The sequence below is a fragment of the Rhinolophus sinicus genome, chromosome 12, assembly GCF_057876585.1.
Source record: "Rhinolophus sinicus isolate RSI-liver-muscle chromosome 12, RSI-T2T, whole genome shotgun sequence".
NCBI lineage: Eukaryota > Metazoa > Chordata > Mammalia > Chiroptera > Rhinolophidae > Rhinolophus > Rhinolophus sinicus.
Window position 1 is genome coordinate 22649542 of NC_142512.1, and position 26277 is coordinate 22675818.

The 26277-nt window shown below is 53.9% G+C and overlaps 1 protein-coding gene across 2 annotated transcripts in view; it reads left to right on the forward strand.

Moving 5' to 3' along the window:
• Positions 1–26070, forward strand: part of RAB11FIP4 (RAB11 family interacting protein 4) — a 100981-nt gene extending 74911 nt beyond the window's left edge. For both annotated transcript variants that reach the window (XM_074320770.2, XM_019750721.3), the window contains 12 exons: positions 7321–7550; positions 9852–10046; positions 10662–10796; positions 11123–11158; positions 12306–12405; positions 12712–12815; positions 13906–14046; positions 16109–16190; positions 16688–16825; positions 16902–17060; positions 18235–18378; positions 19525–26070. In XM_074320770.2, coding sequence (XP_074176871.1) covers positions 7321–7550; positions 9852–10046; positions 10662–10796; positions 11123–11158; positions 12306–12405; positions 12712–12815; positions 13906–14046; positions 16109–16190; positions 16688–16825; positions 16902–17060; positions 18235–18378; positions 19525–19641 — 1581 coding nt within the window. In that variant the 3' untranslated portion in view covers positions 19642–26070. The remainder of the gene's footprint in view (positions 1–7320; positions 7551–9851; positions 10047–10661; positions 10797–11122; positions 11159–12305; positions 12406–12711; positions 12816–13905; positions 14047–16108; positions 16191–16687; positions 16826–16901; positions 17061–18234; positions 18379–19524) is intronic.
• The last annotated feature ends 207 nt before the right edge of the window (positions 26071–26277 follow it).

The window sequence follows — 26277 nt, forward strand, 5'->3', positions numbered from 1 at the left end:
TGCCTTGGCCGCCACGACTGCCAGGAGGGAGGTTGGCTAGAGGGGGTGGTTCCTGCCACTCTCTGAGTGGGCCCCTCAGGGGGGAACATGGCAGTCTCTCCTACCTTCCTGACCTCAGCCTCCCTAGCTGAGCAGGAAGTTTGGGCCACAGAGCTTTGATCTCACAATATAAGGTCAGTCCCCAGGGCTGGCAGAGAAGCATGATAAACTCACAAGGCTTGGTAACCTGGTGTTCCCATGTTTGCCCTTGGCCTTGTATCTGAGCCAAGGTTACTTTTGTTCAGAAGGCAAGCCGGAGGCACCAGCCTCCCTGTGTAGGTGTTTAAATCCCCTTTCATGTCCCACCCTTGCCCCTTGAATGGCACCTGGGCAACCCTCTTGTGGAATCAGGATCTCTTACCAGCCACTGATGAGCACCAACTACCCGCCTGTAGAGCAAGGCCTGGCTTCAGGGCACGCGATGGTAGCCACAAACAGGAGTTGGGCACAGCCTGGCTTGCTTACTAATCTCCGCCGCCACCATCTTTGCATGATGAGAGTGGCCAAGCCACTGTGGCATGTAGAGGATCCCAGCCCATATAACCCCATCCCCTCCCTGTGGCCCTGGGGACATTGACATACACAAGTGAGCTCCTTAAACTGAATCTTCTGCTACCCATGGGGAAGACCCAGCATGACCCTAACCAGGCCTGTCGCTGTTCCTGGGCTGTTTCCCGGCTGGGAGCGCGGTGAGGGATTTCCTCCCTTGCCTGGCCCCCAAGCCTCTCCCAGGCGGCAGGCTTCTCCCCTGACTAGGCTTGGTTTGTGTCCCATCCCCACATACCTTCCCTACAGTGGGGTTCCACGTGTGCCCGCTGGTGCCTGGCTGCGAGGGAAGCTGAGATGTGCCCGCCCAAGCTATTTTTACCCAGCCTTATCCCCACAGAGCTGTTCTGTGGCTCCGAGTCACTGCCTGGGGAGTGGAGTCATTGCCAGGGCTGGGGGTGGATGAGCAGGAACCTCAGCGCCTCCCGACACCCTTACCCAGGCAGCGTCTCATCCCAACACTTGTGAAAGGGTGTCGGTCATGGGCAAAGAGACCTTCCAAGAGAGCGAGCAGAAGAAGACCCTGGTGGGCAGAAAAGAGGCACCTGGCATGCTTGGAGGGAAGGCTTTGCAATCAATGAAGTCTGGCTCCCAGAAGCAGAACCCAGCCTACCTTTGCCCAGTGTGCCACAGGGTCAGAAGGACAGGGTCCTGGGGGCTGGATCGGTAATAGCTCAGGTTTATTGAGCACTTTCTGTGTGTGCTTAGAACATGTGCCAACTCATTTCATCCTAATAGTTAACTCCATTCCATAGATGGGGAAACCGAGGCACTGGGAAGTTCAGTGCACCTCTGGTCGCAGAGCTCCTAAGTGTCATGTAGAGCTGGGATTTGCTCCTAATGCCACTCTGTCCCTCTCTGCCATGTTTCCAGCATCTGTGAGGTATGCAACATTGTTCTAGATTTTCAATGGCAGTCCTGCCGGGTAGGTATTTCCATCCCTGTTTTTAGATGCGGCTCAGAAATGGAACAACTTATCCAAGGTCACACAGCCAGCCGGTGACCAGGCCAGGATTGGCACCCAGGCCTCGGGTCACCCATTGCGTTGGGCTCTTCCCAGCTTCCCATTCCACAGAGCAGTTTGGTTCCACAAATACTGGCTAATATTAGGGTCCTCACCTCCCGTGTGCTCCCTGTAACGTTGACCATTGGGGGCTCAGGTGTAGAAATCCCCATGGTTACCCCGTGAGGGTCTTTTCCCCGCCCCCAGGGCATGTGGACATGGGTTCACCTGGAGTCCGTGTCCTCCGTGCATTAGCTGCCGGGAAAATACAGAGGAGTGGTGTGTGTGACTTGGCGGCATCGTCCCTCTGGGGCCCGATCAGTGAGGGGAGGACCAACTGACATCGTCGTGTCTGGGCCCCGCTGCACCCCCGCCAAGAGTGGGGACAGTGGGGCATTGTTGGCCACTTTGAGGCTTTGATGCCCCCCCTCACTCCAACCCTCCTCCCCCGGTACTGATACTTGGCCTTTCACCAGCCGTTGAATTCAACCCATGCCAACTTCCTACAGAGGAAGGGGTGACTGGAGTCTGCTGGCAGGTGAACGCCGCTCTTGAGACTGGAGAGGGGACTCACAGGCAGGCTGTGTGCCTGCAGGCTGCCACGTCCAGCCTGGCCAGCTCCATCCAGCCCCAGCTGGAGACAGAATGGTTAGCTGAGCAGTTGGCTGTGGCCTGTTTCCTTAGCCTTGGGCCTCCGAACTCTCCAGAAACCTCCTGGTCTTGGATAATTCCTGGGGCCCAGACTCTTAAAGAGGGCGTCCCTCCTGGCCTCCTGTCTGTCCAGGACCAGCCAGGACAGCTCAGCTTCTGTAACACGTAGCCCTTAACAAGGCCGGATCAGGATTTAATATTCCCATAGCTCCTGACCCTCTGATGCTTGTGAATTTTGTCATGTGTGGCCCTGAGATTAGCCTCTGAGGTAGAGGTGACTGTCTCCATTCTGTAGGTAAGGAGTCAGGGGCTTACACATCACCTGCCCAAGGTCACACAGCTTGTGAGTGGCCGGGCCAGCCAGTACTAAAACCCAGTCTGCCAGGCTGCAGAGCCACGCCCTTACCCAGCAGCCCTTGCAAAGGTGTCCTGGGGCTTGTGGAGGAATACGGCACCTGTGTGACCTCCCTTCACTTCTGGGACCCCTCAGCAGGGTGGGAGGAGATGACATGGAGTGGTTGGGACATATGCCACCCACACCTGAGTGGTCCACAGCGGCTAGCCCTGTGCCTCCAGGGACACGGAGCTCTGTGCCCAGGGCTGGCTCTGGGTCCCAGGGGAGAGTCCTAGGGGTAGGCGTGCTGCCTGCGGAGGATACTGTCCCTTCCCTACAGGCCTCCCTAAAACAGACACATCCGTTCTGTGAAAATCCATTCCCCACTCTCCTAAGCCTGCCACCCCTCCAGAGCAGGCCTCAGGTCCAGGACGCCGTCTTGGGCATCCTGGGTGCTCCCCTGGGCACCCAGAGGAGCACACCCTGTGGCCTGGGCGAGTGGGCAGCTCTCTGGGCCTCGGGGTTCTCAGCATAGAAAGGCCGACAAGCATGAGGTGCCTTGTGGTGTGATACCATTGTCTTCTACCTGCTCACCCCCCCCCAGCTTTCGTGGGAAGGACCTCCACCGATCCTAGGGGCTGCCACAGCCCGGTTCCCACTGCCTGGAGTCAGCCTTGGCTTTGTCTGGGAACTCGCTGAAATCTTGCAGCTGCAGTAGAATTTGCCTCACCACCCCCAGGCGGATTCATCTTTAGTTCCTGCACATTCCCCAAACATCTCTTTCTGGAAAGCACATATGACATATCGGGGGGCCCTGACCAGTCCAGGGGGCCTGGCTGGAGGGTAACTCAGCTTGGGAAGCCTGTGCTGTCAGATTGAGCATCTTCCCAGGCCTCCGGGAAACCCTCTGAGGATGATATTCTTATTGTGTATGAATTCTGCCTTTCTCTCTGTAACTTTATCTATAAAACATGAAAGAAACTGGCTCAGAAGGGTTTCTAGTGTGGCTTTAGGTTCTCCCAGCCAGTGAACAGTGGCTCAGGGTGGGACTGACAGGTGCCTTCCAGCAGCTACCCCTGCTTTGCCTCCCTGCCTGAGGTGTTGACATCGGAGCAGGCTGTCTCCCAACCCCAGCAGCACCCCTTTCAGGTCCAGTGCTGCACCCAAGGGCTTTCCCGGAGGGTCCAGGGGAATGGGAGCTGGGCCAGGACCGAGGCCCTCAGGGAGGAGCACAGGTGACAGGGCCACTCTCGTCCAGGACAAATGCCAAAGCAGTACTGTCCCAGGCTAACCGAGGTGTACCGTTCATTTTCTTATAGCTGAATTGAGGGGGAAACGGTTTTGAAGTTATAATTAAAGTTACCACTTGCCTTGGGCAAACAGTTGTGAGTTGCATGGAAAGGTGTTAATGTAAGAAGCAGCTAATTTGAAGAGAAAAAGCTGGCATGTTGAGAGAGAGAGAGAGAGAGAGAGAGAGAGAGAGAGAGAGAGAGAGAGAGAGAGAGAGACTAGGTGAGGGGCCCGGTGGGGGCGCCTGGCTTCAGGGCGCGGCACCGCCCTCTGTAGCTGGGAAGTTCCAGGGCAGCCCCTGCCCACTTGGTGCCCCATCTTCCATGTGTCAGATGGAGACAATGAATCCTTAATCTCTGCTGTGTACACCTCCCAGAGCTTTGCGGGGGCCATTGTGAGAGATGAATGGGGGTGTGTGTGAGAGACAGACGGGACGCTTTGTCAAGTGTGCCAGCCTAGGCAGATGTGGACTCCGCTCAGTCAGAGGGTAAAAATATGCCTGAGGAGGTGGTTGGTGGCCTTGTTAGGCGGGAGGGACCCCTGTGGGGGCATCTGATCCTTTATACTGCTCCACCTGTAGCTGAGAGAAGCCATTCTGAGGCCACTCTTTCCACCCCGGTCTGGGCCTTGGGCCGCCTGCCAGGAGTTGGGTATGTAGCTGTGGGATGTCAAGTGAGAGGGGGCCATTGGTCCAACCTGCGTACCATGAGTTGGGAGACTCAGGGCAAAATGCCAAGCAGAAACTCAGCCTCCATCTCTTGGTGTCCAGTAAGGCAAACATGAGTGGTCTAGAGGCCACGCTGGACACTTAGCACAATGCTGGTCTGCCCTTGGCAACCTGCCTGCCTTCTGGGAGCACAGCGGGCAGCAGCCTCCTCGGGACCCCTGCTGATGTGGTGCTGCAGGGAGCGTGTGGGCGCTGGTGACTCATTGTCCAGTCCCAGACCTGCCCTGCACTACCTCCCACAGGGCTCCAGGCAAGTCACTTCACTTATACAGAGAGGAGATGGAGACCCAACTCACAGGGTGGTGAAGAAATGCCTATTCGCAAAGTGGCTGAGCACTAATGTAAGCCACAAAGCAGGGATTCCTAGCAGCGCTAACTTTCCCCTGCCCGTGGGCCTGGGAAGGTGAAAAGCTTGCGGGCAAAGGAATAGAGCGTGTGCGTTCCTCCTCCGGGCTCTCCTCGGAAGGCTGTCTCCCTCCTGCCTTCTTTCTCCTTGGGTGTCCGCAAAGAGTTTCCTGCTGGGGATGGGAAATGGTCAGCATGTGGAGTGGGGGTGCGTGGGCTTCATAATTAGTAATATGTCCCTATGATATGTGTTTTCTTCATTGTCACCATGAGGTTTGACAATCCATGAAGCATGGGTTGCATCAGTGATCAAGGGAACCACGCCTGTAGTGGCCAAGGGCAGGTGACAGCTTCAGAGGCAGGCCAGAGGACTTCTGGCAGGTGACTCTCCGAACTTGACACGTCTTCGTTAGTAAAATGGGGATAAGAATCGCTGCCCTCAAGAGTTGTCACGAAGCCCAAATTGGATAATACATCAGCTCTCAGTGTGGTCTCTGAACCTTGTGTCGCTTAGTAAATGTTGGTTTCCCTTTGGGATACAGCTTTGGGCTTGCAGACGAAGAGCTGCCTTAGGGTACAAGATCTGATAAGGTTGGGAGCCATGTGGGATTGCATTAGTGACATCCAGGTGGAAAGGTCTATGTGAGCACCAAGGGTGATTTTAATTACACAGCCCCCCGGCCGCCACAGTCAGGGAGGCCTGGCAGCCTGATCTCGACTTTATTGATCCATCTGCTTCTCAGCCGGAATCATGACACTGGCAGGGGCCGAGCTCATTAATCACCGTCTCTTCTTAGCCCAAGATGTCTTGGTGGGGATGGACCTCCTGGAGGCCTCCCTGCTCACCACTGGCTGCACACATCTGGGTGGGCTCAGCCAAGCCTGTCACTGGCCTCCTTTCTCAGATGTTCCTGGTCCCTGATCTTGTCTGAGATGCCCGAAGGCTTTCCACAGCCCTTGTTCCTGTTACCCTTCTTACAGTCCTGGGGCTGGAGGAAGCACCTTTAGTGGGGGGCTCAGCCAGCCCTAGCCAAGGAGCACATCCAGGAACCTTGCGAACAGGTTGACATCTCAGATGGAAGCAGGTAGAAGCAGTGCCACCTGGGAGGTACATACCGCCTCAGAGATGAAGAAGCCCCAAGAAATGGTTTGTAGAAAGCTGTCCCTCAGACTAGAGTAAACTCTGAATAAATCACCCCTCTCCTGGAAGATTTTAGCAAGAGATTCAGGCAAATCTTTATCATACACTGATGTTGTGCTGGGCAGTGTGCTAGGCACTGGGGACCAGCCCAAAGCTCAGAGTTAAAAGACCTGGTGTAGGGCCAGCCCGGTGGCTCAGGTGGTTGAGCGCCATGCTCCTAATGCCGAGGTCACCGGTTCTATTTCTACGTGGGCCAGTGAGCTGCAACCTCTTCAGCTAAGATTGTGATTGTGAACAACGGCTCTTCATGGAGCTGGGCTGCTGTGTGCTGCCGTGGGCTACCATGTGCCGACATGAGCAGCCAGTGGCCAGTGTCAGCGGCCGTGAGCAGCCGTCCAATGACTGGCGACTGACTGCCTCAGCCAGAGGGAGCTCAAGGCTCATAATACCAGCATGGGCCAGGGAGCTGTGTCCTACACAACTAGACTGAGAAACAACGGCTTGAACCGGAGTGGGATTGGGGGAGGAGGAAGAAGGGGAAAAAAGAAAAAAACACCTGGTGTTCTTGCTTCCCTGCATGGCTGTGGCAAGGCCAAGGCAGACTGTTCCGCCCAGGCTGACATCACGTTCTGTGGCCAGGACTTATTCATTCAGGTCCTACTGTGACACCGTGATCCTGTAAGATTTCATTGCCATTCCCAATTTACAGAGAGAATTAAGGTCCCGAGGGTACCGGATATGTCCAGAGTCGTGGAAGGTAGATCCATGTCATGCTTTGCAGATGTCCCTGTCTCATGTTGCAGCAAACTCTGCTAGGTCAGGGTCATTGTCCTAGGTGGCCGTTCATTGTGGCTGTGACCTGAACCCCATCGCCAGGAAGGCTTCCTCTGAAGACTTTTTTTTTGTTTTTTTGCCTCTAAACTTCCACCAGTAACCTCTGCAGACTTTTGATGGGGACCCTGCCAAGCTGCCTAGGTACCTTGAACCATGTGGCTGGCCTGGCTGCGGCCCTTCTCCATGGACAGTTGTCCCTCGGGGTTCCGACTCCTCACTGAGTTCTCGTGAGGCGGCCTGTGTGAGAGGCCCCCGAGATGAATCACCTGGCAGGCATTCTCATAGTCGGGGTCTCAGGGTCCCTGCATCCCAATTCGTCCTATCCCTGCCCTCGTCCTTGCCATCCGATGAGGAATACTGAGCCCCGGGGAGCCAACCTCACTCATTCTGTCCCCCTCTGTCTTTCCCAGGGCAGCAAGGTGCCAGGTTCCACCTTTGCTGATGGTGAGCTCCTCCCCAGGGAGCCTGGCTTCTTTCCTGAGGATGAGGAGGAGGCTATGACGTTGGCCCCGCCCGAGGGCCCCGCAGAGTCAGACATGGACAGCCCCATGGAGAGCACCCAGAGCCTGGAGGGGTCAGTCGGGAGTCCCGCTGAGGAGAAGGACGGGGGCCTCAGGGGCCTGTTCCTGCCAGAGGACAAGTGAGTGAAAACCGTCTGGAACGCCACCTGTAGCCCGTGGGCCCAGAGATACAGTTCTTGGAAGAGAGCTCCCGGAAGTAGACAGGAGATGCACTCAGGGTTTGCATCACAGACATGAGTTCCCTGGGTGTTCCAAATAGCAACAAATTCCAAGCAACCTAAATGCTTAACAGTAGGGCTGGTTCTGGAATTTTAGGCAGCCGTGCAAAGTCAAGTTTTAATCGACTATTTAATGATATGGGATATATTATATGATCTCAATTAGTTTTTAAAAGTCAGGCTACAAAGATGTCAATTAGGTATGATCTTAGTTTTTGTTTAAAATATACTGTGTATGTATATACTATATACACACATACATATGTGTACACACACACACACACACACACACACACACACACACCCCTATCCAATAGGCAATGCCTGGGAAAAATTATTCTAGCACATTCGCAGTTATTTCAGGCTGGTAGGATTATTGATCGCTTTAATTACCTCCCATCTACTCTGCTGTATATTTTATATTTTATTTATTGCTCATGGGTTCTCATAATCAGAAATGTTATTTGAAAACAATAGTAAGGCCTAGTGACTTCCCAGTGGGGCAGTGTCCTTTTTTTGGTGGTGTCAGCAGAGGGCGTCCCTGTCCTCCCAGCCCTCACTCAGCCTCTGGAGGGATGACAGTGTATGTGGGGTGATGGGCAGAGGGCACCGCCACTGCAGAGGAGGCCGTGACAACTGGGAGTTGGCAGGCCCATGGGTCAGGAAAAGGTGATGGTCATGTCCAACCCAGAGACTTGGCGAGGCAGGAGAGGGGGTCTAGTATCGGTTGAACCATATGCAACTGTCAATTTTTAATCATTTTCAACCTTTGACAAAAGGCAATTTCACATGATTCAACCTAATACACTTTTCTCAGTGCAGACGTTCTCAAACTCGGGGCTCTGGGAATTCAAGGTGGGCCCTGTGGAGCTGTTTAGCCACATGCTTCCTGGGAGAGGTCCCTCAGCTGCACGTGGGACCAACCAACCCCAGGACGAAGGGTCTCTGACAACAGACCTGTTGGCCTGTCGGATAATCATCTGCCACTTGATTGTCCCCACTGATTTCTGGGACCCATCGATTCCCAGGAGGCAGCCAAGAGTTTTAGTAAAATTAACAGGAGAAAGAAGTGAGGAGTATGATTAATTCAACCCGAGGTGCTAAGGAACCCGATGCCAGGCAGATAAATACATAAACACATTAATCAATTAATTAATTAAATGTGGGTGGAGCTCCTGGGAGACTTGCTCTTTAGCACCCCATCATTAACACTGATTTTTTGATAGAACCTGGGGTTCCTCCAGGGCACAGTTTGAGAATCACTGCCATCACCCATTATATACTGCTTTCAGGGTTCCCATCATTGCGTGTGGAGGTTCAGTAGGTTGATGAAACCCTAATTTATGAGTCACAACACCCAGGAATTACTGCATAATGACTAACGGGAAGATATATCTTGACAGGTGATAAGTTGTACTTCTCTTTGTTCTTAGGTGTAGACAGGGCTCAGCCAGCCCTGATACTGGCACTGGCCACCCCGTGGGTCACCCATGAGAGGCTCAGGGTCTCTGACCCGTGTTCTTTGGAGCCAGGCTTGTTTGGACTAGAAATCCCCTCAATAAACTGGAAGAAGCGTCTGACCTAGTAGCTCGTTGTTATTTATTTTGAAACTTCATTATTAAAGGAGTACACGCCAGCTCAACACAACTTGAAAAAGCTAGGGAAAGGGAGACTGGAGGGCAATAACTAACTTTACGCGTAGGCCCATCACCCAAACCCAAACCACGCAAATATTTTTATTTCCTACTTTTTCTTAATCTATATAGATCTTTTACATGCTCAGTCTTACTGTTTCTAGAATTTTATATCTAACTTTAATTTATGTTACTTTTTCCACACTATTCCACTATTTTTATAAACCTTTCACCAATGATTTGATAGTCCATACTTTAATTTGCTAATGTGCGTTATAATTTAATGAGTGTAATTTAATGTAGCTGTCGGTAAACCTTAGGCTGTAAGCAATGTTTGCTGTTCGAGTGGCAGTGGTTTGAATATCTCTGAGGCAGGCAGAAGCAGTTTCTATGGTGAGATGTTGCCCTTAGGGAAAGGTCCCCCAAAGTGTACTGACCAGGTCACAAGGTACGTACTTAATCAGTCTCCTGATACCTGTAGCACCAGTGGATCTCCTGGTAGGGACTGGTCAGTGTCCCCACCCTAGGCTGTAGCCTTGCTAACGACCGGCCCATCTCTAACACTCAGGTCCCTGGTCCACACTCCATCCATGACGACATCAGACCTGTCCACACACTCCACCACCTCGCTCATCAGCAACGAGGAGCAGTTTGAAGACTACGGGGAGGGGGATGACGTGGACTGTGCCCCCAGCAGCCCCTGCCCCGACGATGAGACCAGGACCAACGTCTACTCGGACCTGGGGTCTTCGGTGTCTTCCAGGTGGCCTCTTGGTTTGGAATGGTATTTGGAGTCCAGGAAAAGTGGCAGAACCAACCCAACCTCATCCCGGGGGGCGGTTGGCAGGCAGAGTCCTGAGCTACGTGGGTTCTGTTCCTAGGGTTTGGGGGTGCTGCCTTTGCACCCTGATTGGAGTTCTGGAATTCCTCCTTTCTCCTTCCTTCTTGGGGAAGAGATAGAATTAACCAACCTGGGAGGCTGCAGACCGGGCGGGAGTGGGGTGGGGGAAGTGGGGATGGCGGGGGGTGTCTTTATTGTCTTGCTTCCTAGAACCTCAGTGTTGAAGGGTCCTTCCAGGTGGCCTCCTGTGATACCTTTGGACATGCCTGAGGCGATACTTACTCTGACATTAGTGCTCAGTTCCCTTATCTGTGAAATGGCTACAACTCACTGGCTTCTTCTCTTTGAGAGTTTGGAGAAGGGTAGATCTGACACCATATTTCCACTCCCTAGCTCCCACCCCCAAACACACACAACACACACACACGCAAGGTACCCAGGTATTGGGGAATCCAGTAAAAGTAAGCTCAGCAGATGGAATGGGCATCAGACCAGACAGCAGTTAAAAAAGTGATTTCCTCTTTTCTCATGAATCAGTGCGGGGCAGACACCTAGGAAAATGCGACATACGTACAACAGTGAATTGCTGGATGTTTACTGCTCTCAGTGCTGCAAGAAAATCAACCTGCTGAATGACTTGGAAGCCCGACTGAAAAACCTGAAGGCCAACAGGTGAGGCCCTGGGCCCAGCATGGGGGCAGTGGCCAGGGTGGGGCCGGAGGGAATCAGCAAGCAAGGTAGCCCCGTGTGTCTTGGCAGGTGACAGCACGCTCAGGGTGAGGTTGATCCTCAGGGGCCTGCTTTTTTCTTTTTTCTTTTTTTTGCAACAGGAAAATCAAGATGCTGCTTCTTAGGACCAAGCTAATTAGTGAATTCCCTTCAGTGGGTGGGAAAAAGGCTTGCCCCACACTTTGGTATCTTACAGGCAGGACAGGGTAAGGAGTGGACTAGACCCCTGCTGTCCAGTGACCGTTTCTCCCCTCTCTCTTTCTCTGTAGCCCCAACCGAAAGATCTCGAGCACAGCCTTCGGACGGTAAGGCCCCCCCTCAGGGAAGTCTGGGGTAAATGCTATTCCTCCTTAACTGTTCCTGCTGCCAGGGTGGTCAGCTCCATTGCAGCAGTCCAGACCCAGCTGGTGCCCTGCGTGTGGCTTAGTGAGTGGGGGGAACGAGGCTTGCCAGGGCAGGGCAGGCAGAACAGCCAGAGGAGACACATTCTGCAAAAGAAGGACCAGCCTCCTTTCTGTCCCACTCCGTGTCCCTTCTGGCAGCGGTTGGCCTCTCTAAACCTTCAGCTGCCTCGTCCTCAGACAGGCACACCAGGGAGGCCCTAGACACATAGCACACCTCACAGCTGTCAGTGCCCTGCCCCGCGCTCTGGAGCTGGCAGCTGTACCAACAGAAACCCTGGGCTTCCTGCTGGCAGAGGTGAGGGCGTGGTCACCTGCTCCAGGTTAAACCCTGCACAGCTCACTTCCTGGGACTGCCAGGATCCCGCTCTGGCTCTATTAACTGGCCCCAGGTCCACACCCAAGGCTCTGGGAGTTGCCAGCAAGTGCCCAGGCTCTGGCCCAGGACCTGGAGGGAGACAGCCTTTTGGTGAAGACCTTGGCTGCCGCCTATCAGGGAGTGGGACGTGGGAGCCCCAGGGGAGTGGCAGGTGGGTTTTGCCTCAGGCAGGAGTTACCACTCCCACCCACCAACCCACTGCCCGGCACAGTCTGAGTGGATCTTCCTCCCTTTGCCCTCCTGCAGGGTCCCCCGAGCTATAGCAGGAGCTGGCCTGGCAGAAGGCACTGAGTCCTACTGGGTGGCCTCGAGAGGCCAGACCTTCTGCCAGGAGTGTGGAGCCAGGCTTCTTTCACTGGGCGGTTTTCCAGCTGGAAGGGGTGGAGGCTCAGCCACCAGCTCTGGTCACTTGGTAGCTACGGGCTGGAACCCCAGTATGAAAATGGTTCTGAAGCAGCAGGAAAGAGCTGCAATGGATTGGCCATGCCTGCCAGGGGCTCAGAGGTCAGGCAGCTCTTCTCCCCCAGCTGGGTGGGGGCAGCCTCCTTAGAAAGGGTTCCTGGCACCACCCCCCACCCGGGATACTGAGTGCTTACCCAGCCTATGGCCTGAGTCTGGACCCCAGTCTCCGGAGGGGTCTGCAGCCAGATGTGCTTCCCTGCTCCCCTGCAGGCAGCTTCTGCACAGCAGCAACTTTAGCAGCAGTAATGGCAGCACAGAGGACCTATTCCGGGACAGCATTGACTCCTGTGACAATGACATCACAGAGAAGGTGAGCCCTGGGTGGGTAGAGGAGGGGCTTCATGTGAGCATGCTCCCTGGAGGTAGCAGCAGGGAACACCCCGGGATGTTCTCTGGGGACTTGAGAAACCCTGTCCCTGCCCGCGAGTTGGGGGTAGGTGGCCCTGATCACATGGGCACATCCACCCCCACCCCCATCCTCACCACCACCAAACATGACTGTTGTTCATACGCAGTCGATTGGAGGGCCTGGCCATCAGTCCCGTGGTTTCTAGGTTCTCAGTCCTGGGAACTCAAAGGTTTTCTCTCCTCCTCCACCTATGCCTCCCTATTGTAGGTAAGCTTCCTAGAAAAGAAGGTGACAGAACTGGAGAATGACAGCCTGACAAATGGGGACCTAAAGAGCAAGCTGAAGCAGGAGAACACCCAGCTGGTACACAGGTCAGGGGCGGGGCCTTGGCTGTGACTGGGGAATAGAGGGTTGTCCCTGTGAACGAGGCCCCCAAGAGAAGCCCCAACATCCTCCCAGCTCTGAGGGTCTGTGACACATCAGCCCCTTGCTACATGGCTCTGCCCATGCAGGGCAGCCAGGAGGACAGGTCTTTAGGGACAAGGAGACAGATGGGAGCCTGCCCCACTAGGGCAGGTCTAAGGCAGGAGTTGGGGTCCACTCTCATGTCTCTCTGCTGCATTGATGGAGCCTGACCTCCCTTTCTGGGGAAAAGCTCTGCAGAGGGAGAGGCTGATGTGAGTCAGGGGCTCACGTCTGCTGCTGGTGGGAGAGTCCGAGCAGTGCTGCACCCTCCTCCGGATGCAGGCCCACTGGACATGGCACCCCCTGATGCTGACTGCAGGAAGGTAGTGCATAGAGAGTGTGGTTGCTGCCCGCAGGATGGCCTGAAACTTGGTAAACTGATACCCACCCAGGGTGTGATCCTCAGCACTGTAAGGCCCAGAGATGGGCCATACCCCCCAGAAGCTCAGCCTCACGGAGGGGCAGTGAAACGTGCCCCACACTGGTGCACCACCTACACCACGGTAGTGGGATTATAACAGCCACAGTGGAGCCCAGCCCTTTCCCGGGTCAGGCATGCTGAGAGCCACTAGCCAGGAGTCAAGGTGCCCCCCAGTAGCTGAATTCTTGATCAGAGGGGTACTGGCCAGGAAGGGAGAGAGCACAGAGGTGAGACCTGTTTCATGCAGCCCAAGTGAGGCTTGCTGTCCCTCTCCGTGCCTACCCTGGGAGTTCCACCTTCTTGGGTACAGCCTCACTCCCGTCTGGACCCACTGTCAGGCCTTCTCCTCTGTGGCGTGCAGGGCTCTCCTTAGGTGCCACGGTGTCTGTAACTCATACGTCAGCCAAACTGCTGGCTCCCAGGCCTGACAAACACACCGCCACCTTCCACAATAGGGACATTAGTAACTCAGGGTCTCAGGGTCCCGGACTCCCCATGGCCGCGCCTGGGTCAGGATGAGAGGACACAGGCCATGAGAGCTTGTGCTGGACTGGAGCCCATGCCCCTCTCCTCAGGGTGCACGAGCTGGAGGAGATGGTGAAGGATCAGGAGACCACGGCCGAGCAGGCCCTGGAGGAGGAGGCCCGGCGCCACCGTGAGACCTACGGCAAGCTGGAGAGGGAGAAGAGCACCGAGATCGAGCTGCTGCACACGAGGTGGGCGCTGCCAGGGTCGCCCCTGTGCTGGGGACCAGCACCTTTCCACAGAGCCTTCCGCCGTCCGACACAACCTCATGCTCCTGGGATAGGCGCTGCTGTCCCCATGTTATAGATGGGAAAACTGAACCAGAGGGAAAGCCTTGTGTCCTAACGGTTCTGCTTTCAATACCTGAACACATGGACATGTTCTCTAGGAACATGTAAAAGAATGTTCACAGTAGCATTGTTCACATCAGGTAAAACGGGAAACGACACACATGTCTATCAACAAGAGAAGGGGTTAAAAAACAAAGACAAAAACCAGTAGTCTTGCCCTGATCCCTGGGCTGGGACTCATGTCCAGGCTTGGAGCTCCCCCTGCTGTCAGATTCTCCACTGATCCTGGGCCCCATGGGTCAAGGTAAATGGAAAAGCTGGGCCATTTTAAGGGCTGCTGGGCCTCTGGTGTAGATGTTAGAATCTGAGGCAGGCAGGGAGAGGAATATTGACCTGGGATTCTGGGTTGGTCACCCATCAGCTCCATGAACTTGAACATACTATGTCATTTCCTTGGGCCTCAGTTTCCCCATCTCTCATCCCTCCCTGCCTGACCCACAGAGTGACTGTGAAGGTGTGTAAGCTGAGGATGCACAGCAGAACACTGCACACAGGTGAGGGCTGTGATGATGTCCCAGGGCTGCCCTCACGGCTGACCCAGGCCCGGGAGGCCACCTGGGCCCCTGGCAGAGAGGATGGCTGCTCCCACACTCCTCAGTCCCCCTCAGGCCCCCAGTGTCTGAGATGAGCCCTTTCGGAGTCTGCTAGGCCCAGCCTGGGGTGCAGGCTGGGATGGGACGTGGGCTCTCACCTTACACCTCATGTCTGGCTGCAGATGCTTGGACCAAGGGGAACTTGTGTACTTGGTGCCCCTCTAACTTTGGCAAGGAGACTTCTCAGCTCCCCTGTGCCTGAGACCCACTTTGTTAACTTTATCAACCAGGGTGCATTTATGTTTGTACTCGGGTTCTAGAAGCTGCTGTCATGCATGTTTCTGGAGGCTGATAACCTCATTAAGCATCACTGCTCTCTGTCTGCTCCTGACAGCTGGTCAGGTCCGCTGGCCTGAGAGAGGGTATCTGGATGACTACAGGCCAAAAGCCAAAGCACAGAAAGCCAGCCCTCTTGGGAACTGTCTCCTAACCCGTGCCCCTTGCACAGCTCCAAAGGGTACTGTTCACATAGAATATGCAGACAAGGCTCCCAGAATCACGCGGTTTGCTCTGTTCCTCACATCCTCCACCATTTTAGGTCCCCCCTGAGGTGGCCTCGTCAGAGCGTGTGTCTGAATTCCTGTCTGCCTGGCCTGGGAGCCTCTCCTGGGGAGCCCAGAGGGCAGCAGAGACCAGGAAACCATCTCTCTAGGAAGGAGGAGGTGACAGTGGGAAGGAGAGGAATGGGTGTCAGAAATGACCCTGCACAGTTCTGGTGCCACTGACAGCCCAGCTCACCTGTCCCTCTGCTCAGGTCATTTAAAACCGACCTGGGCACCTGGACTCTGTCTTCTCACGGAGTCACAGTAGGACAGTCCCTTGTGAATGCTAGCATAGAAGATTGTGACTGTTGGAACCAATGCCTGTGGATGCCGGAGGCAGCTATAGTGGGCACGCAGAGGCAAGGGCCCTGGGTGAGATTCTGGGGGAAGAATGGAAAACAAATACGGTGGTTGCCTGTAAATTGCATATTCTAGCAGGAGGGCCCTGTCACAGCCACAGGAAGACTTAATCTCCATTAGGAGAAAAACACGCCCCTTGTGTTGTTTCAAGTCCTAAGGATACATGCAAAAAGAATCTTACGTTCTTGTTCACATATGAGTGTTTCCTTTCCTCAAGAAAAATAAGGATGATAATTCAGTGTCTACCGTTTTGCCGTGGATGCCGGGAAACTCAGGGCTACGTTATCATTTGGACTGATTATTCGCTCTCTCTCTTGCTTTCTGGTGTCTTTCCTCCTCTGGGGAGCAGAGGATTGTCACATTGTAAGATGAGCTCCATTTCTGACATTTTTGTCCTTCTTTCCCCAGGGTGCAGCAATTAGAGGAAGAAAACACGGAGCTTAGAACGACAGTGACTCGGCTCAAATCGCAGACAGAGAAACTGGATGAGGTGAGCAGTGGGGCCGGGCGTCTCTCAGGCTTGGATCTTGAGCCTAATCCACAGAGAAGCAGTGTTGGTCGTCGGAGGCTTTAGTTTCTAGTTTCTGAAATTCTAATAAAATTGCCCTATGGGGGAAAAAAAGGCAACAAAATATGAGTAATAGTCTTCCTAGATTTCTGATTTTCCAAATTTTCTGCAGTGGATATATTTCCTTATATAATGGGGGGGAAATAATAAAAAAGAGAAAGGTTGGCTTCTGGTTGGGCTGCCACTTTCTATCCAAGTTTCATCTGGCATCACTGAAGGACTTCAGAGGCCTGAGATTTTTCTAGCTATGTTTCTAGAATCCTAGGGGATATGGCCATTTCTTTAAGCTGTGGCTCTGTCTAGGGGGCTGGTCTGATTGCCCATTTGTCACGGTCGCTGACACTGCCTCAGCAAAGTCTCTGGGGTATAGTGACCCCTCTGGGAGCTCTTCCCCACTGACCTGGTCTCCCTGGCTACAGGAGCGGCAGCGCATGTCCGACCGGCTGGAGGACACCAGCCTGCGTCTCAAGGATGAGATGGACCTGTACAAGCGCATGATGGACAAGCTGCGGCAGAACCGCCTTGAGTTCCAAAAGGAGCGGGAGGCGACACAGGAGGTGGGTTCCCGGCCAGAGGGCGCCTGGGTTCCCTCCTGCACCTCTCCTCCTACCGACTGGCCTCTCTCCCACGCAGCTCATCGAGGACTTGCGGAAGGAGCTGGAGCACCTGCAGATGTACAAGCTGGACTGTGAGCGGCCAGGCAGGGGCCGTGGCTCGTCCTCTGGCCTAGGCGAGTTCAATGCCAGGGCCCGCGAGGTGGAGCTGGAGCATGAGGTCAAGCGGCTGAAGCAGGTGGGGCCCTGGGAGCCTCTGTCTGGTGGGGTCAGGGGTCTAAGGCTCCCCGCCGGGCAGGTCTCCTGTAAGGATCTGACAGCTGTAGTACCAGCTTCCCACACACACTCCCGTCTGCTCCATTCGACAACGTGGTGGTCAGGGCTATTCGTCCCCATCTCACAGCTCAGGCAAGGCAGGTTACCTCTAGGCTCTAGCTGATGGAGATCCCAGGCTCTTCCCTTAGCACCCATAAAAAGAAATAGACACCATTCTTCTGGGCATGTGGGGTGCAGAATGAGACTCCACCCAGCCACAAATGAGTGCCTCGCTGTGTTGGGGTCTCCCAGAAACAGACCCTGAGCCTAAGGTTCCATTTTGAATGGTTCCTGGGAGCACTCCCGTAACTGGAGACCAGTCGGGTGAGGGAAGGAGGATCAGGAAGGGCAGGGACCAAGTGACGGAGTGACGGTTGCTGAAGCCCCACCATGCTCAGCCTGACCCTGGAGAGTGGGAGACTGCAGTGTAAGTTACACCAGAGGCAGAAGTGCAGGGTTCACCCTCATAACTCTCCTAAAACCCAGCTCTTCTCCACATCCATGCGGGGGTGCCACGTTCCCAGGTATGAGCAGTCCAGAGCCTTTTGGCAAAAGCCAGAGCATGGGGCTGGTAAATGGGGTCTGGGCAGGGCACCGTGGGCAGCTGTGCTTGGGAGAAGGACGTTCCTGGAAAGAACTTCCACGGGGCAGGATTCCTGAGCCCGGCTGCAGGAGGAGCCAAGGAGATGAGCCGACCTGCCAGCCCAGACAGCCCAAAGCAGCACCTTTTGTCATGAAGGGCCAGTGTGGGCGGAGCCACCGGGTGGGCAGTGTCCCCACACAGCACCTCAGGAGCTCTCCTAGCGTACTCATCCCCAGGGAGGAAGCAGGGGTGGCCCGGAGCTATGCCTCTGCCTGGCAACGTGGCTCCCCCAAGCAGGGCTGTGACTCCTCAGAATCCCATGACCTCCCAGGACCCCGCCTTCTCCCCCGCAAAGCCTGGCAGAGGCCACATCATCCATGGGTGTCCTGATAGATGACACACACCTGATGGGAGGATACTGGCGGGAATCAGGAGACAGCGGACGCAGACATGTGGGTCCTGGTGGGTTCCGTGTGCTGCTGCGAGCTGAGGTTGCCTTTGTCCTTCCTCTCAGGAGAATCATAAGCTGCGGGATCAGAACGACGACCTGAATGGACAGATCTTGAGCCTCAGCCTCTACGAAGCAAAGAATCTCTTTGCCACCCAGACCAAAGCTCAGTCTCTGGCTGCGGAAATAGACACAGCCTCGCGCGATGAGGTAATGTGCCCACTCGCCCTCACTTCGGGGCCTGGCCCTCCTCTGAATCCTGTCCCCTACCCCCTATCTGCCTCAGTGGTGAGCCCTGGGCTACCCAGAGCAGGAAAAGCAAACCCGGGCCTGGTCCCTGAGAGTCCCCATCTGCAGCTACCCTAAGTGACAGGGCAGAGCTGCGAAGGGAGGTGTCTACGAGCAGGATTAAATCAGTTCTGACTTCCTGCGTGTGGTGGGAGGAGCTCGGGTTTGGGAGCAGAGTGGGGTTTGAGTCTTAGTCAGAAACGTGCCAAAATGGCCAGTTGATTGCATCAACTTCCAGGGGAGGCTCTAACGCCCCTCCCCCAAGCCAAGAGGGGAAGGACACCAGCATTTCTTGACCACCTGCTGGCAAAATGTCTTCACTTAATCTTCGGACAACTCTGAGGCTGTTTGAACACTTCCATGTTACAGATTGAGAGGCCAGGACATAAGCTCACCTCTCTGTAGAAGGAGAGGGACCCTGGCCTCGAACGCCAAAGTCCGCTCTTTCTGGCCCACCAGGCGGTGGGTGTAAAAGATCAGACCTCCAAAATAGCCCAAGTTGCATTTTAACATGAATCTAAGACCATCATTCAACCCCTTACCCTATGCTTGGGACACAGCTAAGCTGACCCCTGGCCCCCAGGAACTCCCAGGTGAGCCAGGCAGCAGTCTCCAGCCCAGGGACAGTGACATCCTAAAGGAGGTGACATGGAGAGGGGCAGTGGCAGTGCTGGGGGTTATGAGGAGGGCATTCCAGGCAGAGGAAACAATTGGCAGCCTTCTGAGTCCTAGGGCCCTGGGACTTGGGATGTCAGTCTTGATTATAAATGCCTTTGGCCAATGTTCTCAACCTTTACCAAAAACTTACCCACACCTGGACTCTTCCAGTTAAATCAGAATCTCTGGGGGTGGGGCCTGGGCATCTGCATAGTTCACACTTCTTAGGGGTGAGCTGAACTGGTCCTCAGACCTGTGTCTTCCCATCCGGGTGCTGAGGTTGGTCTTGGGGCTGCCTTGCCCAGGGTCTCCTGACCTCTGTCCTTAGGCACCAGCTCACTGTGCGCCTGGGCACCTGGGCTCTGCCTGAGCCCTGGCTCACGCCGGCCTCTGACCGGTCTCTCCCATCAGCTCATGGAGGCCCTCAAGGAGCAGGAGGAGATCAACTTCCGGCTGCGGCAGTACATGGACAAGATCATTCTCGCCATCCTGGACCACAACCCCTCCATCCTGGAAATCAAACACTGAGACGAGGGGGCTGGCTGCAGAGCAGCCTCGGGACCCTGGGACCAAGGGGCAGACTCTGCCTGAGGATGCAGCCCCGGCCGGGCCCCACGCGCATACTGTAAATGTACCTCTGGCAGCCATGTAATGACTGATGTGGACGTGGGGAGGCTGTGCACACAGCACGGGGTGAGCGTGGGGCCATGGCTGGGTGACATCTGTGCGGTTAGCTGTCCATGCACTTTGTGGCCCCTTCACTGGGGGCAGAGTGTCCCGGAGGTGGGAGCAGACAGGGTCTGCTATCAGGAGTTACTGTAATAACAAGAACTGGAAGTTTGTGTTTCAGATACTGGATAAAATGATTCTACCTCTAGGGATGAGGATTAAGAAATAGTCTAGGGAGACAGGCTCTTTCACCCCACCCCATTACACCCAGGACGGAGCAAAATTATGATCTTTTCCAGGAGTTAGAATGCCCAACAGCTGTGTCCTTGCCAACCTGTTTGGCCAACTTTTCAAGCCCAGGTGCTCTAGCAGAGAGAGGAGGAAGGGGCCCTCACCAGCCCCCTCCCCAGCTGGCAGCCCCTGTGATGCTTGTGCAGTGTGTCCCAAGGATTTGGGCTTGCTAGCGCGGGGCGACCTTCCTTCTGCGAGTTCCCTGTATGCTTTCCCACCCCTGCTTACCTACCTCTCCCATTCTGTTTTTATTTTGTTTTTAAGACAATGAAAAAATAAGCAGCACTGATTTGGGTGTGAAAGGAAGGAGAGGGGAAGGGGACTGGGGGACGTGGTGGGGTCTAAGGCACATGTTGGCATTGGGCAGCCAAAGGCAGGACGTTCAGGGAGTAGCACGCTGACATCCCCATCCGTTTCCTTCCCTTGGTTACATTGGAAAAGAGAAGCGAGGATGGACTGCCTCACAGCTTCTGTGGGCAGGAATGGGCCTTGCTCACCAATCCCAGTTCTCCCCACGGCCTGGTGACGGCAGGCCTCGGGTTTAGCTGTTCAGACCTGGAGCTCTGGGCTCGGCTCCGCTTGGCTGGGTAGCGAGGCCCCCTGCTTTCCAACTTTTAGAAACACACCTGTGTTCGTTTCTCAGCCAGGAGGAGCAAATGCTGTGCCGGTGGGAGACACAGTTGGGGACGTTACAGAGAAACCTTCGTCTTCCATCCTCGTGACACACATGGGAATTCACGCTCTGGATTTTTAATACCATCTTTTGTTCCAGGTGGCCGGGAGTAGATGTGGTACTTTGAGTTTTCCAGTGTGTCTCAGTTTATATGGCTTGTGATTCGTTTCCTTAATCCAAATATATATAAACATGTACAGTCTTTATTTTTCCCCCCTGAAGTTTGTTTTCTTCAGTAACTCTAGTGTAAAAGGGAAAGTGTGGGCATGTTGGGGAAGGCATGGAGGGGTGTACACAGAGAAAAGACGAGGTAGAGGGTGAAGAGGAGGGATCTGGGGACGAGTGTGTTCCCTGTTGACAGGCAGGGCTGGGGCCAGGACCAACCTTCATTCCATTCCAGTCATCTTTTGCTTTTGTTGAATTTCGTGATTTTTTTTCCCTTTTCTTTAAGCATATGTATGGGATTTGTTTCATGCTGCACATAATGAGGCTGCATTGGGCTGATCCAGAACTTTGAGGGCACCCACACCAGGAAGACTAGGACAAAGGTGTCTTCTGGGAGTCTCTCAACCCCTTAGGACACTGGTCTCCTTGGGCTCCCCTGAGGATCTGAGAAGTGGCAATGGAAACAAGGCTTAACGAGTAGGTCTCTTGAGAATTTGCTAATAAGAAGGAGTGGCCATGAATTAAAGGAAAGAAGAGGGATCTTGACATGGATTTGGTCTGGATTTTCCATGGAAAGGAGCCCTATGGAGAGGCCAGCCAGATCACAGTCCTGGTCTGTTGGGGGCTTGCATTTTATATGTTACGCTTTATATGCTCTTTAGCTGTGTAGATGTGGGATTCCAGAGAAGGCCTGAGTTACATACATAGGGTCGCGCTATGGGAAGGAATTTCTGCCATGTGTAAAGCGGGTGGAAAAAGCTGTCCTCTTGCAGCGTTCTGCCGCCTCCTCCCTGAAGGGGGCGCCACAGGAACGACACCTGGAGGAAGCACTGAGTCTGAAAGGCCCCTCTGGACCTGGGGCCTCTGCTTGGGCTCTCTGGAAGAGAGCTAACTTTAAAGTGAGACTGCATTGCATGTAACACACACCTCAAATTAAATTCAACCTTCTGACTCTAGTCAGAATACATCGTATAAAACCTAGTCTGTCAAACTGACTTTTTAAGGTCATGTACCTTTTTAAAAATGCTCTACTGTTCTTGAAAGCTAGCCTGAAAAGAGCAGCTGTCTCTGGGTCCCAGCCTTCCAGCCCCTGGGCAGGTAGGTTCCAGAATTGTATTAACAATGGATAATGGGTAGAGGTGGGGCAGACCCTGCCCTCTTCCTGTGTTTTCTTCTCTGTTTGTCTTCCGGTTGAGAGTTCTGCCCTTATCTCTGAGTACTGGGGCTGTTAAATAGTATACAGGATGCCCGGTTAAATTTGAATTTCAGGTAAACAACAAATAAATTTTAGTGGAAGTATGTTCCGTGCAAAACTTGAGACATATTTAAAACGGAGAGATTTTTAAAATTCTGATGAGTGGGGAGAATCCCCAGAAGTTCTGATTTCATTAGTGTAGGTGTGGCCCAGGCATTGGAATGTTTAAAGAATTCCCCAGGTGATCGTAATTTAACTGGGTGTTCTGTGTGCATTTTGTTTCTGTTTTTTGCTAAACCTGGCAACTCTACCAAATAGGGCTTAGCAGTAGCTTGTCAGAAGTTTAGAGGTGTTTGAGGGGTGGAGGGCGGGAAGGGGGTTCTGCAGCAGACTCACACTCTACATGACACTGGGCTGTCCTTGGCATTCAGTTGGAAGCCAAACAAAAGTTGTTGAACCAGCCAGTGAATTTTATATACGGTATCTAATAGAAAAAGAAGCACTTTCCGGTTTAGCTAGGCCCTAGTCTGTGGGAAGGTATAAAAATAAAGTTGTAGTGAAAAAAATTTTTTTAACTTTGTATTGGCAAAGTTAATAATTCAACAACTTATTTTATTTTAAATGTGTAGATTCTTTGCGAATTGTAAGAGGGAAATTCCTTTAGCTTGACTTTATTTCTGACCTGTTAAAAACAACAGAGCTCGAGAACCTTCCAAAGCACTTGGACCTGAACAGTGGTTCTCAACTCTGGCTGTGCATGGAAATCACCTGGGGAGATTTAAAAACTGCTGACTGGGCTGTCACCCCCCCTCTCCCCGCATTGAGATTTAATTAGTGTGGTGTGGCCCAGGCTTCTAGATGTTTACAGAGCTCCCCGGGTGATGCTAATTTGCAGCCCAAGTTTGAGCCTTCTCCCCTCCCACCCCACTCCCCATCCTAGAAGGTTGCCGGCCAGAGTTAGTGAAAACGGGTGGAAATGGTTGTTGGGCTTATTAATCCAGGTGCTGGATAACAGCAAGTTCTGCTAGGATGTCTTTTCCTGTTATGATGTCGGATGGTAAGAAGTTAGCAGATCCTTCACCCCCAGGAGCGGATGGATCCACCTGTTGTCACCAGCCTGGAGGTTAGCAAACGAGTGGGCAGGTCTGCCTGGTGCCCTTGGAGTTCGTGGCTGCCACGTGTTGGGATATATCAGCCAAGGGCCTATTCCAAAGTTGGGGGTGTTATAGAACAGAAAGAGTTCGTCCAGAGCTGGCACTAGCGGAGCCAAACACTAAACACCGAGAATTGCAGTGGAGAAATAGTGACTATTTTATTCGTGAATGGCGCGCTATCCAGGAGAAGAAGCTAAGGCTCAAAAGCCCTATGGCGTGTAAGTTAGAGGTTCTATAGGGCAAAAATCACAAGACATTGTGGGTTAGGGGTTCAGCGTCATGATAGGAGCTGATTGATCGAGGTGAGGCAAGGGTAATAAATTATTTTTTCAGGTCTTAAGGCCAGCTCTGAGGTCTGTCCCTGTGTCCCTCTGTCTGTCTCATGGGAAAGTAGCCAGGGGGTCATTCCACCTTAAGGCTCAGAAACTGAAACATAACTTAGGTCAAGATGTTATCTTTAGCCTGCCAGAGGGCCAGACCCTGTGACCATTAGTCAGGTCCGGGCTACTATCTTCTGCCTTGGGGGTTGCTGGTTACCAGGTGAAAGGCTTGATCTCTGGGGGTATGAGGGATGGGTTGGGGGGGGTGATTTCTAGAGCTAGGATTTAAAAGTAAATGTAGTCAAAGTCATAAGGACCCTCGGTTTCAGGGGTAGGGCGCTGACAAGCAAGGCTGGGCCCCTGAAATCAGCCTCATAAACAGCAGTCACCTACCTACTCACACAGCTTGAGCAGGAGGGGACACTGGTTTTGTGGGATTTGCTGATCTGTTGTTTGGGCGAGTCTGATTCCTGGCCCAGCCAGGTCCTGGTGGTCAGGAGGGCACAGTGTAAGCTCTTCTATTCCAGAGACGGACTAGGAACTGGCAAAGGCCTACCAGGGCAAGTGGGGCCTATGGATTGGGGAGAAACTACCCCTCTTTTTGTGCTCTGTTGGGTATGTGTGCTTAATGCATTAGCAAATTTAAACCTAAAAGCTAACTTTAGATGTGACTGACTGGAACGGGAAGTTTTGGGATGGCACCATGCCCAGGAAGCGACTTTGTTGTCCTGGCAGATCTCGAGCAACCGTTTTAAAGGGCTGAGGTAGGTTTTAGATTGAGAAGAGGGACCATTCAGGGCTGGCATCCTCCCAGCATTTCCTCCTTTGGGACTAGGGCAGCCCCTCTAGGATGATGCTTCAGGCAAGTGAGATTGAGGCTTGTCTGCTGAGAGGCCTCAGGTTAGAGAGGCCATGTGACTTTGAGCAAGTCCCCAGTGACTTTGAGCAAGTCCCTTCCCTCTGCTGACCTTGGGGACCTCCAGGTCCTGCCTTCCTGCTCTGTCTGAGTGTGTGCATGGAAGGGCAGGGAAGAGGATTGGCCATGGCCACGGGCTTCCCTACCTGCATGGCAGGACAACTCTGAGGCCCTTCCGCCACACTCCACTGTCTACCTGGGAAACTAGACCGCTTTCTAGAAAGGCTTGTAGTGTAGACGCTGGCAAGACGTGATGCCACATGATGTTGGCGCTCCGACTCGGTGCTTCTCTTTCCCTTGTGACTAATGCAGGGAGCCACCGGGAAGGGCTGACTGGGAATGGCATCCGAGGGCCACCCCTGCAGGATCTAAGTGCTGTTGTCCTGGGAGACCGTTCCTCCTGCAGGGACACCCTGCTCTGCTCTGCTGCACAGGCTGTGTTTTGTCTGCATGGTTTGGGGTCGCTGTCCTCGTGCCTTTTTCTTCCCTGTCGCCACTGTACAGGATTTTCCATGTTACCACTGCCCCCTTTTCTACATTGTCTCATTTAGTTAACCCGGCCCTTCCCGAGGCCTGTAAATGTGTACATAGTGTCCTACTGTGTGTCCACGTGCCTCTGCCATGTACGATCTCTCCCGGCCAGATCTCCCGGCACACTTACCCACAAGGCTCAGTTTCCGCTGCCCCTTCGCTCACTCAGCCGTGCAGACGTGGTCACTTTGTGCAACATTATTCATTATGGTCCTAAGCTTGGGGAGGCTCAGACCCACTTAATCCCTCGTGCAGCCTGCCACTAGTTTAGAAGCCTTGCACACCAGAAAAGGGTGACTTTGTGTAAAGCAATTTCTCCCACAAACCTCTTCCTGTGCTGGTGTGAACATGTGTAGAAAGCAGAGAGCGCACCTTTCTAATCTGGGGCATCGGCCCGGCAGGGATGTCATGGGTCTGCAGCAGCGTGGGCCCCTCGGAGGACACACCCCAGGCCCCAGAGGAAGCTGCAGCTGTGTGGCTCCCAGCACTTGGCATTGGCTTGGGTTCAGGGCTACCGCCATCTGGTGTCCAGAACAGCTTCGGACAAGTGGGCAGAAGGAAGAGGCTTCTTGCTGCTCCCCCTGCCTGCCATTAACAACTGCCGGGCTCTTCCTCATCTGCCGAAGGTGCTCAGACCGGGTGCCGTTAAATACCTGACTAACGTCAGGATCGCCATCAGACTGCGTTGCTGGAGACTCGCTCGCAGCCCGCTGGCTCCCTTGGTCCCAGTTCCTCCTGCTTTCTTGGCTGGGTAAGGGTTGGTGAGGTGGCTTTGACTCCCCGTGGGGTTCCACTTGAGCCTTTTGCCCCAAGAGCCTCCATCTGGAAGCGGGCTTAGCTTTAGGGCTTCGGTGAGATCTCCACCTCCAGGCCCCAAGGTGGGGAGAGAGGGGTGAGGCCCCCAGGCTGTCTCCCAGGGTCCTGAGCTCTCTGCCACCAGCCTGCTTCTAGCTAAAAAGGAGCAGGCACTCAGAGGCAGGCTACTTCGAGAACTCTAATGTACAGACCAAGGTGTAAATAAATGGTTTGCTTTCCTTGCCTGACTTGATGGTGAGTTTCTGTGGTGGGGAAGGGAGGGTGGAAGAGATAAGGCCTGGTTCCAGGGCTCCTGGGGATAGACCACCTCCCTTAAGAAGACCAGGCCTCACCAAGCATACCCGGGTGACTGGTGCTGTCCACCTGTCCTCCAGGGGCAGGGAATCACATTACAGGCCATCGTTTTAACCTGCTGTCACTAGAAGAGGCGATGT